The sequence below is a fragment of the Erithacus rubecula genome (genome assembly GCF_903797595.1).
Source record: "Erithacus rubecula genome assembly, chromosome: 26".
Lineage (NCBI taxonomy): Eukaryota > Metazoa > Chordata > Aves > Passeriformes > Muscicapidae > Erithacus > Erithacus rubecula.
In genome coordinates this window covers 5451716-5467992 of record NC_136678.1, presented here as the reverse complement: position 1 = coordinate 5467992, position 16277 = coordinate 5451716, and the positions used below count along the sequence as shown (strand labels likewise).

Here is a 16277-nt window from a genome sequence, read left to right as displayed (position 1 = left end):
GCAGAGCAAGGAGGTGGGGCTGCAGCTCCAGGAGGATTTGATGAAGGTTCTCAATGAGCTCTACACGGTAAATCCACATTTCTGGATTTCTTGGCACCTCCTCAGGCAGAAAGGAGCACCAAGGCTGAGAAAAGTGCAAGTCCCTGATATCAAATTCCACAAATCCCATTTTTTTCCCCCCTCTATCCTCGTGTTGTTTCAGCTAAGTGTTAATTTTGTTAATTTGCTGCTGGTTTAAAAAAAAAGAGCCAGAAATAGGAGAATTATTTCCAAATACCCCCAAAAAAGTTGGTGTTTGTGTGTTGTGAGCCTTCAGAGCAGCCTCAGAGGGAGAATTCCCATCTGTGCCTTTTGCTCCTCAGTGAATTTATCAGGAGAGGAGGAGGAGGAGGAAGGATGTGTCCCCCAGGGCTCATGTGCTAAATGGAGATTTTTCCTCTCCCCACACAGATAAATGGAAAAAGCCTCTTGCTGGATGAAAATTTTGCTTTCTGCAGCTGTTGCTGAGCAAATTCTCTTCTGCAAAAGCAGAACTCCCTGCTCAGTGGCTCCAAAATGACTTTTGATTTTCTCCTTCCTTGGTGATTTGTTGGGTCATGACACTGAGATTTCTCTTCTGGCCTTCCTCCTTCCCAAAATTGACCCAGGGTTGTTTTTCTGGCTGTGGAATATTGACCCTGTGATGAAACTGGGGGTAAAAATCTGTGTTGCAGAGTTTCAGGGGTGTCCCCTGAAATTTCCTTCCTCAGTAAAATGTACAGAGGGAATTGTTTCATTACCATTTATAGCAATTAGAACCTCAAAGCCAAATATTCAGGTAAATCAGAAATTGTTTTCTATTTGAGGGGATAACTGGATGAACTTTGAGTGCTGTTCTAAGGAAGGACCTGGATCTGCCTCTAAAAACAGATTTTAGCAGCTGAGATCAATTTGTGGTCCAGGTCCAGCTGCTGAGTGGAGTTTGATGGGCAGGGGATCATTTCTGGCTGCCAGGCTCTGACCTGGCATTTTTTTTGAGCCAAATAGTGAATTCTGATAATTTCTCTACCCCTGGAAGGAAGAATTTACAGAATTCAGCCTTTGCTGAGCAAAGTGATGTAAGGGAATTGGTATTTTTAATGGCAGTGCTGGGAATTTGAAATCTATTTATCAATTCCTAAACTGTCCTTTCACCAGGAAACCTTTGTTTTTGCAAAAAGCCACTTCTGATCATGCTAAAAGCTGCTTTTTGCTGGAACTAAAGCCACCCCACCAGGGATTAAATTTAGTGGTATTTTTAAAAAAATTCCACCTCTTTTTCTGGATGTGGGCTGGGGGACAAAGTGGGGATCAAGCAAAAGTTGGATGATCTTCCCCACCCTCAGTGATTCCCCAATTCCATATCCAGAGGATTGGCAGAATCCCTGCTTTTATTAAAAATGGATCTGGGTGAAATCTTTATTTTCTCCAAGCACTGAGGGTTGTGTTTTCCCTGTAATTTTTCAGCCCTCAGCAGACCCCAGTGAGTCACCAGTGTCCCCACAGCAGAGCCTGGGGCTGCCAGCGTGGCACAAACCCATTAAAAACCCATTTCAACTGGGATTTCTCCCTCTGCCAGCTCCACTCTGAGCAAGAGAGGAAAAGCAACTCCTTTGCATCTGTTATTATAATTATAAACTGCTTTATCTCTGAGCATCTGCAGGGGCTGGGAGTGTGAATTATTCACTTTCCCTTTCATGCTGAAATCCAGAATCTCTTTGGGTCTGGGACCTCTGCTGAGGGAGAGCTCAGGGCCCACTTAGCTAAAATTCTATTTTATTCTGGTGCAAAATAGCTGTAAATGGGTTTTCAGCTGAGATAAATCAAATTATTCACAAGTGGAGTCTTTATTGCTGCTGGAATGGGTGACTTTATGCAATTGTGGTTTTTGTTTTTTGCCCCCTGTGAGTGTTGTGTCGTGTTTGTTTTGGTGTGGGGTTCAAATTGCTTTGCATTTATGGGTTAAAAGCTGGTTTATATCTCATGTCCTTTGGTTCTGTTTGCTTAACACAAATCTAGACATTGATAACACGTGAAACAAATGGGATTTTTCTGACTGGGAGGGGACATTTATCTATATTTACTTACAAAAATGTGCTATAATAAAAATTATCCATGCAGCACAGGTCTCCCTAAATACAACAACCACACTTATTTATTCTAATTATGATTTTTTTTCTTACATAAGGTGCCTAGAAATACTTTTGTGCCCCAAATTGGATTTGAACAAATGGCAGCTGAGTGTCCCTTGCACTGGGCTGGATTTGCATCCTGAGATGTCCCAGATGAAAGATTCACCCAGATGAAAGGCTGGTAGGGTTCCTCCCTTCAGGAACCTCACCTGCTGATGAAAATTCTCATTTTCCTGCCAGAACATTTCCTTTGAACAGCCAAGGAGGCTGCATTCAGCCTGCAGCCCTTTCTGCTTTTTTGGTTTTGTGCCTCCTTTATTGGCTTGTGCAAAAATGCTCAAGCCAAAGTCAAACAAAGCAGCAGCTGCACAATCAGCCCTTGGATTTCAGATTCATTCAGGGCTCAGCCACCTCCTGCTTTCCTCACCTGGGAAGTTCAGGAAGTTTCCCTGAGTGTTTTTTTTCCTGGTTCAATTATTTTAGATTCATTTTGGAACTCAGGCACCTCTTGCCCTGTTTTTCTGACCAGGGAGGTTTAGGAAGTTTCCCTGAGTGTTTTTCTCTCTGGCTCAGGTGTTTCAGATTCACTTTGGGACTCAGCCACCTCCTGTTTTCCTGTCCTGGGAGGTTTAGGAAGTTTCTCTCTGGCTCAGGTGTTTCAGATTCATTTTGGGGCTCAGCCACCTCCTGTTTTCCTAACCAGGGAGGTTTAGGAAGTTTCTCTCTGGCTCAGATATTTCAGATTCATTTTGGGGCTCAGCCACCTCCTGTTTTCCTGACCAGGGAGGTTTAGGAAGTTTCCCTGGGTGTTTTCTCTCTGGCTCAGGTGTTTCAGAGCCAGCCCTGCCCCACCATCCCTGAGTGTTGGATGTTTCTACCTGCAGGTGATGAAAACCTACCACATGTACAACGCTGACAGCATCAGTGCCCAGAGCAAGCTGAAGGAGGCTGAGAAGCAGGAGGAGAAGCAGATTGGGAAGTCAGTGAGGCAGGAGGAGAAGCAGATTGGGAAGTCAGTGAGGCAGGAGGACAAGCAGACCCCGCGCTCGCCCGACTCCGCCGGCAGCGTCAGGTTCGAGGAGAAGCACGTCAGGAGGAGCTCGGTGAAGAAGATTGAGAAGATGAAGGAGAAGGTAGAGGCAGGGTGTGAGCAGCCCTGAGCCCTCCTCAGCCCCAGACTGCTGTGGGGAGTGTTGGGGCAGGAGGGCAGCAGCAGCTCTGCCCTGTCCCAGTTTGTGTCCCAGGGAATGCCGGCGTGGCACAAATGCAGCTGGGAGAGGGGAAGGAGGTGCCTGCCTGCATTTTGTGGTTGGTGTGATTATTTTTGTTGTCCAGAGCACGAGGCCAGTGCTGCAGGGAGCCCAGCAAGCCCAGACTGGCCCTGGGGGCAGAGCCAGCTGAGCAGTGGGGCACTCCAGCAGCTCAGCCCTGGGGTTCAAGCCAGTGGAAGGGAATGGGTCACTGCTGGGTGGATTTGGGCTCTGGAGGGACCCAGTTGGAAGAGTTGGGTGCCTGCAGAACCCTCAGACCCTCCTGGGCTTCTCTGCTGCTGCTGGAGCTGGGCCATAACCTGCCAAACCCCCCTTGTCCCTTCATTCCTCCTTTAATCTTCCCCATCCCACAATCTCAAGACTTTCAACCCAGTGTAGCAATGCTTGAACACATCTAAATAATTCATCTGCATGTCAAGTCTTGGAGCCCTGGCAGAACTGGAATTCAAATGGGCAAAACCTGTGTGAGCAGAGCAGGGTTTGCTCAGTGCTCTCTGCTGCTGCTCAGAGTGCTGCTCACCTCTTCCCATGCTGTATTCTGATTTTTTGTTGATTTTTTTTTTTTTTTTTGGTCTTTCAGCGCCAAGCAAAGTACACAGAGAACAGACTGAAGGCAATCAAGGCCAGGAATGAATATCTGCTGGCCCTGGAAGCCACCAATGCCTCAGTGTTCAAGTACTACATCCATGACCTGTCTGATCTCATTGATGTAAGTGCTGCTGCTGGGGCCAGGAGCCTCAGCATCCCCTGCCCAGCACAGCTGGAAACTCTGCACAGCTGGAAAACTCTGCACAGCTGGAAACTCTGCACAGCTGGGCTGGGCAGCCTGGGGGTGGCAGTGGCCCAGCAGTTGGTCACTGAGGTGTGACAGGAGCTTTTCTCACCTGTGTTAGGAGAGAAAAGTTGGAGCTGCTTAGTTAAAGTGAGATCAGAGTCCCACTGCTGCCTGGCATTTTCATTCTAAGGGAAACCCCAAGATTTTAACTCAGAAGCACTTTTGAAAAAAAGGTTTTTAGCTGTAGAAACACTGTGGTCAAAGAGAGGGAGTTCAGAAGTGCTTCCTAAAGCTGCTTTTTAGTTTTTGGCAAAGGCATTGAATATGGAATATTCTGATTTTTGGAAGGACCCACATGCAGCTCCTGGCCCTGCAGACACCCCAAAACCCCAACCTGTGCTGGGGGTGCTGTCCCTGCCCCCCTGCAGCTCTGGGAGCTTTGGGGCAGTGGGGGAAGAACCTTCCTCATCTCCACCCCAAACCTGCTCCAGCCCTTCCTCAGATCCTTTCCTGCTCCAGAACCTCTTTCATCTCCCCATCACTCAGGGGGCAGCAGTTCTGCTTTTGGTAAAAAACACCCCAAAAACCACCAAAATGCTGAATTTTGGGGGCTCAGCAGAGCAGTGAGGAGCCCTGGGGGTGGGCTGGGGGCTCCTGCAAACCCCCCCTGCTGCAGGAGGAGCAGCCAGTGCTGGGCACAGGCACTCAGGAGCACTAAAAATTAATGAATTAATTAGTGTTAATCCCTCAGAATAAGCAGCAGGATCCATTCAGCAGCTGATGAATGCCTGGAGAGCTCCTGTTATTTCTATCTCTGTAAATAGAATAGAACAATAATATATAAAAATAATTATGAAAATAGATAAAAGTGTATATAAAGGTATAAAAATATATAATGTCATAATAAAATTATATATAATAATAATATAATTATATATAATAATAAAATGATATATGAATATAAATAAATTTAAATGTATAAAATACATACTAATAATATAATATGATATAATAAATTATATATACATATAAATATGTATATAAATATACATATATAAATATACAAATACATACAAATATAAAAATATATACTATAATATAGTAAAATATAGTATACTATAATGTAATATAATATAAAATGATATATACATATAAATAACTATAAATATATGAAAATATGTACTAATAATATAATATCATATCAGCATATAATATAATATAATATAATATAATATAATATAATATAATATAATATAATATAATATAATATAATATAATATAATATAATATAATATAATATAATATAATATAAATGTCTGGGAGCACAGGAGATGGAGCTCAGTTATCTCTTTGTTAAGACAGAGGGAAAATGGATTTTATTAATGCCTTTGATCCTGAAGGATTGAAAATTAACAGTTACAACCACTGCTGGTTATCTGAGCCATCTGACTTGAATAAAAATGTGATTTTTAAGCCAGGCTGTAATGCCTTCCCTCTATCTAATCATTTGGTGATATTGAATTTTGAAATATAATATAAAAGTAATCTGCAAAGTTGCTTGCAAGGAGATTGTGTTAGGCCAAATAACATTAAACTTGGTGTTTAATGTCATGTTTTTGCAGCACATTGTTCCCTCTGCAGGGAAGGATAACAGGGAGTCAATTCTTTGTCCAGAGTTAAGAGCAATAAATTGTTTCTGCCACAGCCCAGTAGTTCTGAATTTCCTGACTTTGGGGACTGAGGCAGCTCTTTGATGCTAATGAAATATTACAGTAATGGGGAAGTTTGCATTAACTCATATTTTATAAAAGGGTTACTAGGACAGGATTGGAAAATAAAAAAAAAAGATTAAAATTTGTGAGAGTCCCAGAGCTTTGCTCTTCTGGAATTGGTGTTCCATGGCTGCCCAGTCCAGGATCTCATCCTTCCCCTTCCTAATGAGAATTGCATTTTAAAACTAAAGGATTTTCCCCCTTAAATCTTCAGTTTTTGAGGCCTGCTTGAAAGGTAACTGGCAAAGGGTTAATCAGCTGTCATGTTGAGAAGTGAATTTGAATGAGTTATCATTAAATTCCTATAAAAAATTGATTTCCTTTGAGACTGATTCCATCAAACATTTATATAACCCAGAAAAGGGATGGCAGGATGGTGCATTTGTAAACATGGAACACTGGCCTGAAAAAAAAAAAACCCTTTAAAGTGGGGGAGTGCCTGGGAAATGTTTGGGGTGTGGCACAGTAATGCCCTGGGCAGTCCCAGTGCTCCCAGTGCATTTCTGGGGACACAGACTGGTCACACTGGGAGGGTGCACAGGCACCTGTCCCACAGCAGGAGTTGTGTTCAGGACTGAGGAATGGCAAGGAGCTGCTGGAGAGGGTCCAGCAGAACCCACAAAGAGGGTTTGGGGTCTGGAGCATCTCCCTGGTGAGGAGAGACTGGGGGGGGGGCTGGGGAGGGAAGGATGAGAGGGGGTCCCATCAATCAATACCCCATAGATCCATAGATATCCCATAAATCAATATCCCATTGATCCATACTGATATCCTATCAATTAATATCCCATTGATCTATACAGATATCCCATAAATCAATATCCCATTGATCCATACAAATAACCCATAGATCTATACAGATATACCATAAATCAATATCCCATTGATCCATTGATATCCCACAGATCCATGCAGATATTCCATAAATCAATATCCCATTGATCCATACAGATATCCCATTGATATCCCATACAAATATCTCATTGATATCCCTTACAGATATGCCATCAATCAATACCCCCTTGATCCATACTGATATCCCATCAGTCCATTGATATCCTATATATTCATACAGATATCCAATAAATCAATATCCCATTGATATCCCATACAGATATCCCATTGATATCCCATTCAGATATGCCATCAATCAACATCCCATAGATCCATACAAATATCCCATAGATCCATACAAATATCCCATAGATCCATACAGTTATCCCATAAATCAATATCCTGTTGATATCCCATACAAATATCCCATAGATCCATACAAATATCCCATAGATCCATACAATTATCCCATAAATCAATATCCTGTTGATATCCCATACAAATATCCCATAGATCCATACAAATATCCCATAGATCCATACAATTATCCCATAAATCAATATCCTGTTGATATCCCATACAAATATCCCATAGATCCATACAAATATCCCATAGATCCATACAGTTATCCCATAAATCAATATCCTGTTGATATCCCATACAAATATCCCATAGATCCATACAGTTATCCCATAAATCAATATCCTGTTGATATCCCATACAAATATCCCATAGATCCATACAGTTATCCCATAAATCAATATCCTGTTGATATCCCATACAAATATCCCATAGATCCATACAAATATCCCATAGATCCATACAGTTATCCCATAAATCAATATCCTGTTGATATCCCATACAAATATCCCATAGATCCATACAAATATCCCATAGATCCATACAATTATCCCATAAATCAATATCCTGTTGATATCCCATACAAATATCCCATAGATCCATACAAATATCCCATAGATCCATACAGATCACTCAGGGTGGTGCCAGGCTTTGTGCAGCCACAGGACAAGCAATAATAAACTCCAACACCAGAGTTTCTGTCCCTGAGGGTGGCAGAGCCTGGAGCTGCTGCCCAGGAGCTCCTGGGCTCTCCCTCCCTCCCTGCAGCCACCCCAAACCCCCTGGACGTGTCCCTGTGTCACCCCCAGGTGACCCTGCCCTGGCCTGGCTGATCTCCCTTTGCAGCCCCAAAAATTCTGAGAAAAGGAGTGAGTGCTGCTGTTAAACCTGAGCTGGTGCTGGTCCTGGTCCTGATCCTGACCCTGGTCCTGGTCCTGGTCCTGGTCCTGGTCCTGATCCTAGTCCTGGTGCTGGTCCTGGCCTTGGTCCTGGTCCTGGTCCTGATCCTGACCCTGGTCCTGGTCCTGGTCCTGGTCCTGATCCTGGTCCTGGTCCTGGTCCTGGTCCTGATCCTGGTCTTGGTCCTGATCCTGACCCTGATCCTGGTCCTAGTCCTGATTCTGGTCCTGGTCCTGGTCCTAGTCCTGGTCCTGGTCCTGGTCCTGGTCCTGGTCCTGGTCCTGATCCTGGTCCTAGTCCTGGTCCTGATCCTGGTCCTGGTCCTGGTCCTAGTCCTAGTCCTGGTCCTGGTCCTGGTCCTGACCCTGGTCCTGGTCCTGGTCCCGGTCCTAGTCCTAGTCCTGGTCCTGATCCTAGTCCTGATCCTGCTCCTGCTCCTAGTCCTGGTCCTGGTCCTGGTCCTAGTCCTGATCCTGATCCTGATCCTGATCCTGATCCTGATCCTAGTCCTGGTCCTGGTCCTGGTCCTAGTCCTGATCCTGATCCTGATCCTGATCCTGATCCTGATCCTGATCCTGATCCTGATCCTGGTCCTAGTCCTGATCCTGATCCTGATCCTGGTCCTAGTCCTGATTCTGGTCCTGATCCTGGTCCTAGTCCTGCTCCTGCTCCTGCTCCTGGTCCCAGTCCCATTCCCCCATGGCTGCAGTAGCTGTAGGTGCCTCTTGATCCAAGGCTCCTCCACACGTGCAGATTCTCAATCAAGCCTCTTTTGTTTTGCTTTTTGGTTGGGTTTTTTTATTTTTTTTCCCCTTGGCTGGTTTTGTTCTTTTCTGATTGAATGTAAAATCCTTTAATTCTCTGCTTGCAGCTCTTTTTCCAAGGCTTCCCACCTGCCACAGCTTGTTTGGCACCAGAGCCAGACTGGGTGGCAGGAATTCTGTGGGAGCAGGGAATGGTCCAGCAGTTTCTCTTCCCTCTCTCCCCACCCCCTTCTCCCTTTTTTCCCCCCCTTTTTTCCTCTGAGTTTGCAAACAATGACAGTGATGAGACCCAAATGATGGGTGAGGAGGAGTTTGCATGTGAATTCTGCTTACAGAGCAGCACAGCAATCAGGCAGATGGTCTCTTTCTTTCCTTTTTGGATATTCTCCTAGTGGATGTAATGTTCCAGGAAGGTGGGCTCCTTCTTGCTCATGGTTGAAAAATCCAGCCTGGTTCTGATCTCATGCTGATGAAAATCTCCTTTTTTCCCCCTCTGAAACATGAAAACTTGGCTGTGCAGCCCTGGTGGAAATGAAGCTGCTTGATTGTCTCCCAGTGACATCACCCCAGTGTAGCCACAGCCAGGAAATTCTTGACCAGAACCACTTCTTGCTTCAAAGTTTTTTGCTCTTCTGTTTCACCCCAGCAGTGAAATCATCCCAACTGGTGGCTGCTGGGTTTTGGGGGACTCTGTTTTCATGTCCAGGTCATGCTCCTCCTGAATTCTGGGATTATTTGGGTGCAGATTGGCCTTTGATGATCCAACTCCTGTGTCTTGTTTCTCCAGTAGCACTTCAGTGCTTTCCTTTGAGTGATGGTATTTAAGGATTTTGGGGTGTATTCACAGCAGCAAGACCCCTAAAAGTCAGTTTAGGATTTAGGGGAATCCACTGCCCTGCTGTTGAACCTCCCCACTTCATTTTTGGATGAAGTGAGTCTCCAGTTCCCCATGAAAAACAAATCCCTAAAACTCCACAAACTGTTATAACAATTTAATCTTGTATTATGGCTTATAATTTAAGCTATGTAATTATAACATGGTGATAAAATTAGCATGAGGTGCTCTGTGCAGTCAGTGAGAGATGTGAGACCTCCCTGCCACCCAGAAGATGACAAAAACCCCACAATCCATTCCCCATTTATCCAACTCCTGTCTTTGGGAATGTTCAGATACAGAAACCCCACACCCCAATCCCCATTTATCCAACTCCTGTCTTTGGGAATGTTCAGATACCAACCCCCAGACCCCAATCCCCATTTATCCAACTCCTGCCTTTGGGAATGCTCAGATACAAACCCCCAGACCCCAATCCCCATTTATCCAACTCCTGCCTTTGGGAATGCTCAGATACCAACCCCCAGACCCCAATCCCCATTTATCCAACTCCTGCCTTTGGGAATGTTCAGATACAAAAATCTCACTCCCCATTTGCCATTTATCCAACTCCTGCCTTTGGGAATGTTCAGATACCAACCCCCAGACCCCAATCCCCATTTATCCAACTCCTGCCTTTGGGAATGTTCAGATACCAACCCCCAGACCCCATTCCCCATTTATCCAACTCCTGCCTTTGGGAATGCTCAGATACCAACCCCCAGACCCCAATCCCCATTTATCCAACTCCTGCCTTTGGGAATGCTCAGATACCAACCCCCAGACCCCATTCCCCATTTATCCAGCTCCTGCCTTTGGGAATGCTCAGATACCAACCCCCAGGCCCCAGTGCCCATTCCTGTGACCCCAGTCATCCCTTCCCTCTGTTCACCTGGCTGTGGCTGTTTTTCCAGCAGTGCTGTGACCTGGGCTACCACGCCAGCCTCAACAGGGCTCTGCGGACCTTCCTGTCGGCCGAGCTGAACCTGGAGCAGTCCAAGCACGAGGGGCTGGATGCCATTGAGAATGCTGTGGAGAACCTGGATGCCAACAGTGACAAGCAGAGGCTGATGGAGATGTACAACAACGTCTTCTGCCCCCCCATGAAGTTTGAGTTCCAGCCACACATGGGGGACATGGTCAGTGTGGGTCCCTCCTGCAGCTCTGCCTGTTGGTCACCCTTGGTTTTGATAAGCTGAGCCCCTCCAGGGCTCCTGCTTGGCTTTTGGGGGGCCTCAGAGGTGGGAGGTGATGTGAGGGTTAATCACTGGCTCCTGGCAGAGATATCTGAGTTTTACTGTTTTGGCTGTCAAAGCTGGGTGGTCTCCAGAGGTCCCCTGCAACCCCAAAGTTTGTGTGAAAAGGAGAAATTGCTGCTGTTAAATCTGAGCTGATGCTTGGCCCCTCACTGGAGCTGAAAATGCTTAGTTGGGTTTAATATTAAATATGAGTAAAAAACACTTTGCTTCAACCTACAGCTTAACCCCCAAGATTAACAACCTGAATTTTGAGATTGGAAGGGCCAATATAAGAAACCTAAAAGCTGTTTTCTTACAGGATCTGAGTGTGCAGCCTGACAGCACAAATGCTTTGCAGTGATGCTTTTTGCATTTCCTTGTGAGCCAGGGCTCAGAGGACTCTGCATTTTTGGCAGGACAAACCCCTCTCTTTTATGTGTTTATCAGGTGTGGTTGCTGAGCTGGGAGCTGTGGAAAGTCACACACAGAGAGTGGCAGCAGTGCACAATGTGACAATTTAGGTCATCTGCTTGGATTTCCAGATTATCCCCCAGCACAGAGCAGTCTCTTGCAGGCAGCCTCTTCTTTGGGGCTGGGAATCACAGCCACTGCTCCAGGCTCTTCTTTGTCTCTCCCATTTCAAGTGAAACCTTCAGACTGCAAATGACCTTTCCTGGATTTTTTTTTTCTGATGCTGTAAGATCATGGGAAGAAAAGGAATTACCTGCAGAGTGTCATTGAGGAGCAGCTCCCATTCACTGAACCATTTCTCTTGCTGCTTCTCAAGGCCAGGGGAGTGTTTAGAAATGCAGCTGATGGTCTCTGCACTGGTGCTGCACACAGCAGATGAAATCAGAGTCTGGGATAAAACCCCCAGTTTCAATTTCTGTCTCTGAACAAACAGCCTGAGGCAGTGAGGTCAGTGTTTTCTTTTCAAAATCCATACAAAACCCAGAACAAAACTGAAGGGACAAGCTGGCTCATGCTGTGGAATGAGAGTTTTCTGAGCAGCTCAGGGACCCTCAGTGTTCTGGTGTGTGTGACAGGTCCCCAGCCTGTGTTTTTTTTGATTTCAGCTGCCCTGGATTCATGCAAGAATGGATGTGCAGGTGTTACCCAGCCCCTTGTGCCCCTCCCCAGGATGCCAGGCTGAGGCACTGAACCAGATTCCTCATTTTTGGTGTGATTTATCTGAATACAGGGGATAAAGCACCTCCAGACTTCCCAAAACACACAGTGAGCTGAATCACTGAAAGCAGCTGATGTTTCCTAGCTCTCTTTGATGTTGCCACCATCCCCTGCTCACTGTTCAATCCTCTGGAACTGCAATTTTGGCACAACCTTCTCCTCTGGTTAAAACCCAGCTTTACCAAGTTTTAAACTGCAGCTCGTCAGAGAATGTTTGTGGCTGATAAATGAACAAATAACTGGCTAATTGCAGTGCTGTGCTGTCTGTTTCTCCTGCAGGAGTCCCAGCTCTGTGCCCAGCAGCCAGTGCAGGGTGAGCTGGTGCAGAGGTGTCAGCAGCTGCAGTCCCGCCTGTCCACGCTGAAGATTGAAAATGAAGAGGTCAGTTAACACCCAAAATCCAGCAACCCCTCTGAGACACTTCCAGGGGTTGTTGTGGTCCTTTTTTATTAACACTTGGTAACATTCAGTTGGTGGTAAAATTCAAAGTGTCTTGTGCATTAATTGTTGTGTGGTCTCACAGGGAAGTTGGGTGCATGGAGAGAATCCTTTAAAATTCCTCCCCTTATCTCTCTTCCATCCTTAACTTGATAAGACTGGCTGTGTTGCCAAAGTTGAATTTGGATAGCAAAAGAAAAAGGAGGAATTTAGTGTTTTGAAGTGAGCTTGCATAACCTGAGTTCAAGTGATTTTTGTTTAATTGGCTCCCAGGATGAGAAGATGACAGGAATGGGGATCTGATCTCTGCACCTCAGTGTTCAGGCACTTTGGGGCAAAATTTGCAACCCCTTTTATGTCTAGCAAGTTGATTCTGGCCTTCAGTAAAAATGCACAGTGCAGCAGAGTCCTGTTTGTAATTTACATTTGGTGCCCAGTAGATGCAGTTGCAGAAGACAATTAGAGAATCTTTGCTGCAGCTTTCTTTGCTTTGAGGTTTAATTCCTTTCCCTCTCTTCCTGATCCCAGCCTGTGAGATCCTGGCACAGAGTCCTGGCAGGCTCAGGGTGCTGCCAGCTCTGTGCTTGCATGGACTGTGCTCCTAATGAGCCAAAATTAATTACAGCACACACAGGGTGTGAAACCAGTAATATCTGTTTATTAGCAAAGTGCTCCAGGGGACTTCACCACCTCTGTTGTTTACTTACAACACAAAAACTGGAGGTTTTGAGTTCTCCCCTCGTTGCTGGGCAGGTGAAGAAGACAATGGAGGCCACCCTGCAGACAATCCAGGACATTGTCACCATCGAGGACTTTGATGTCTCTGACTGCTTCCAGTACAGCAACTCCATGGAGTCTGTGAAATCCACAGTGTCTGAGACCTTCATGAGCAAACCCAGCATTGCCAAGAGAAGGGCAAACCAGCAGGAGACTGAGCAGTTCTACTTCACAGTAAGGGGATGATTTGGTGGGATTTAGGATTTTTTTTATTGTTTTCTCTTGTGGGAAATTGTCCCCTGTGAGGGTTGGGAGGCTCTGGTGCAGCTGTGGCTGCCCCATCCCTGCAGGGGCCAAGCCTGGGACAGTGCAAAATGCCCCTGCCCATTTTTTTTTTTTCCTTTGACTGGTTTTATTACACCAAAAACCCAAGTCTAATAGATCTTTGTAATTTACTGAGAAAAGCCTGAAGCTTTATTTTGAAATTAAATTTTTTTTTTCATCAGCATCCTTGCAACAAGCAGGGAACAGAATGTTAGGCATGAGGAAATAGGGAAAAAAAAGAAGAATCTGCAGTGGATGGGAACGCCTTTTTTCTCCTTTAAACCCTGGTACCTGTTGATGTTTTTAATGACCTTGCAGCCAGAGCCCAGCAAGTCCCAGCCAGTGCCTCAGCCCTGCCCTGCCCTGCCTGACCCACCTTAGGCTGGGCTTAAGTGTTTAGATCTGTTCAAAGGGGAGCTTAACTCTGCCAGCAGCACTTGAGCTTCTGTTTGCAGCTGAGCCTTCCAGCCCTCCCGTGCCTGAGCCCCCCCAGAGCAGCATTTATCCTCAACTCCCCCACTTCAGGCTGGTTATTTTTTGCAGTTTATACTCACCATGTTTTCTTCTGCAAAAAATGGGCTTGGCAAACAGATTCTGCAGGGAAATTCCCCCCCCCCAAAAAAAAATGCAATTTTTCATGGTGGTGAGGGCACTTCCTGTTTTCTTCCAAAACAACAAGAAAAAAATTGAAATATTAATAAAGGAAGCAGGAAATGCTGAGACTTTCCAAAGGGACTTAATTCTTGTGAAGTGTTCCTTTCAATGTTGTCAAGCAGGGGACATAAAACACAGGCTTTTGGCAGTTAATTAAAGCCATTTTTGTTTGTTGTGTCAGTGCACACAGGGCTGGGGAGCCCTCAGGGGAAGCTCCTTCAGTTCCTGGAAGGTTTTTCCTCACCCTCACTGCAGCCTCTGTGTGTGTGGATATTTCTTTATTTATTTATGTGAATATTTTATTTCTACTTGACTCCTTCCATCCTGCACAAAGGCTGCTCCTGCAAAGGCCAGGCAGGGTCCAGGCTCTCCTGTTGTTAAAAATATCAATTTTTACCTCCAGGATTTGCAGTCTAAGGTGCAGATCACTGTAAATTCTGTCACTGTAAATTCTGTGTCACTGTTAATTCAATGTCACTGTAACTGTAAATTCAGTGTCACTGTCACTGTAAATTCACTGTCATTCTATAGCTGTAAATTCAGTGTCTCTGTTAATTCAGTGTCACTGTAAATTCAGTGTCACTGTCACTGTAAATTCAGTTTCATTCTATAAGTGTAAATTCTGTGTCATTGTAAATTCAGTCACTGTAAATTCAGTGTCACTGTAAATTCAGTGTCACTGTCACTGTAAATTCACTGTCACTGTAAATTCAGTGTCACTGTAACTGTAAATTCACTGTCACTGTAAATTCAGTGTCACTCTGTTAATTCAGTGTCACTGTAAATTCAGTGTCACTGTAAATTCAGTGTCTTTGTTAATTCAGTGTCACTGTAAATTCAGCTACTGTAATTTCAGTGTCACTGTAAATTCAGTGTCACTGTAAATTCAGTGTCTCTGTAAATTCTGTGTCACTGTAAATTCAGTGTCACTGTAAATTCTGTGTCACTGTAAATTCAGTGTCACTGTAAATTCTGTGTCACTGTAAATTCTGTGTCACTGTAAATTCTGTGTCACTGTAAATTCAGTGTCTGTAAATTCAGTGTCACTGTAAATTCTGTGTCACTGTAAATTCAGTGTCACTGTAAATTCTGTGTCACTGTAAATTCAGTGTCACTCTCCCCTCGTGTTCACATCCCAGCACCCAAAGACTCAACCAGATCAATGCCTTGAGCACTCACCAGCTGTTCCTTCCCCAGAAAATGAAGGAATACCTGGAGGGCAGGAACCTGATCACCAAGCTCCAGGCCAAGCACGACCTCCTGCAGAAGACCCTGGGAGAAAGTGAGTGCTGAGCCCAGCCTTGGCTGAACCCTCATGTTTTATTGTTTTATCAGTCCATTCCTCTGATCTGCCTGATGAATGGTGACACCAAAATCCTTAATGAGCACTGATGTGCATCCCTGGTTCTGTGCTGCCCCCTCCCTCATCCTCCTTCACACCCACCCTGCTTTTCTCTTGATCTCTGCTGTGCCAAACCTGATAAATTCAGAATTATTGATGGGCTGGCCCTTCATCTGTGGGGCAGTTTAGCTGCTCCTCACCTCTGTGGGTTCAACCTTGACCAAAGAAATGTTGGGAGCTCAGGATTTTATGAGGAGAAGCACAAACAAATTTCAGAGCATGTGAAATATGTTGCCTGTCTGGAGGGCATCAGTCAGGGGGCAGCAGCCAGAACTGAATATTCATTTGCTGTCAGAGTCAGAACAAAGGCAGATTTCTTTCCCTTCATGGTATGGACAAATCCTGTTGGCCAAAATCACTTCAGCTGTGCATCCAAATTTCCACAGAAACCTGCCTTGTGTTTGCAGGGAAGGTTTGGGTGTCAATGTCAGGGCAGAGCTGGGCTGGGTCTGAGCTGGGTGTGAATCTGCTGGGTGCAAACTCAGCCAGCCCTGGGCTTTGGGCTGCCAGTGTGGGAATGCACTGTCAGGCTGAAACACTCCTGCAGGAATGAAGAGTTTTGTGTTTATCAGCTGGGAGATGAGGGGAGGATGTGCCTGATGTGCCTGAGTTTGGG

General features: G+C 45.2%; 1 protein-coding gene across 4 annotated transcripts in view; it reads left to right on the top strand.

Annotated features, from left to right (window-relative positions):
* SRGAP2 (SLIT-ROBO Rho GTPase activating protein 2) overlaps positions 1-16277 on the top strand; it is a gene marked incomplete at its 3' end in the record, with an annotated part of 89503 nt that overhangs the window by 46245 nt on the left and 26981 nt on the right. For 2 of the 4 annotated variants that reach the window (XM_079327272.1, XM_079327274.1), the window contains exons 5-11: positions 5-67; positions 3035-3283; positions 4002-4130; positions 10615-10839; positions 12406-12507; positions 13318-13515; positions 15457-15541. In XM_079327272.1, coding sequence (XP_079183398.1) covers positions 5-67; positions 3035-3283; positions 4002-4130; positions 10615-10839; positions 12406-12507; positions 13318-13515; positions 15457-15541 — 1051 coding nt within the window. The remainder of the gene's footprint in view (positions 1-4; positions 68-3034; positions 3284-4001; positions 4131-10614; positions 10840-12405; positions 12508-13317; positions 13516-15456; positions 15542-16277) is intronic. The other 2 variants (XM_079327273.1, XM_079327275.1) reach the window with 1 other exon arrangement.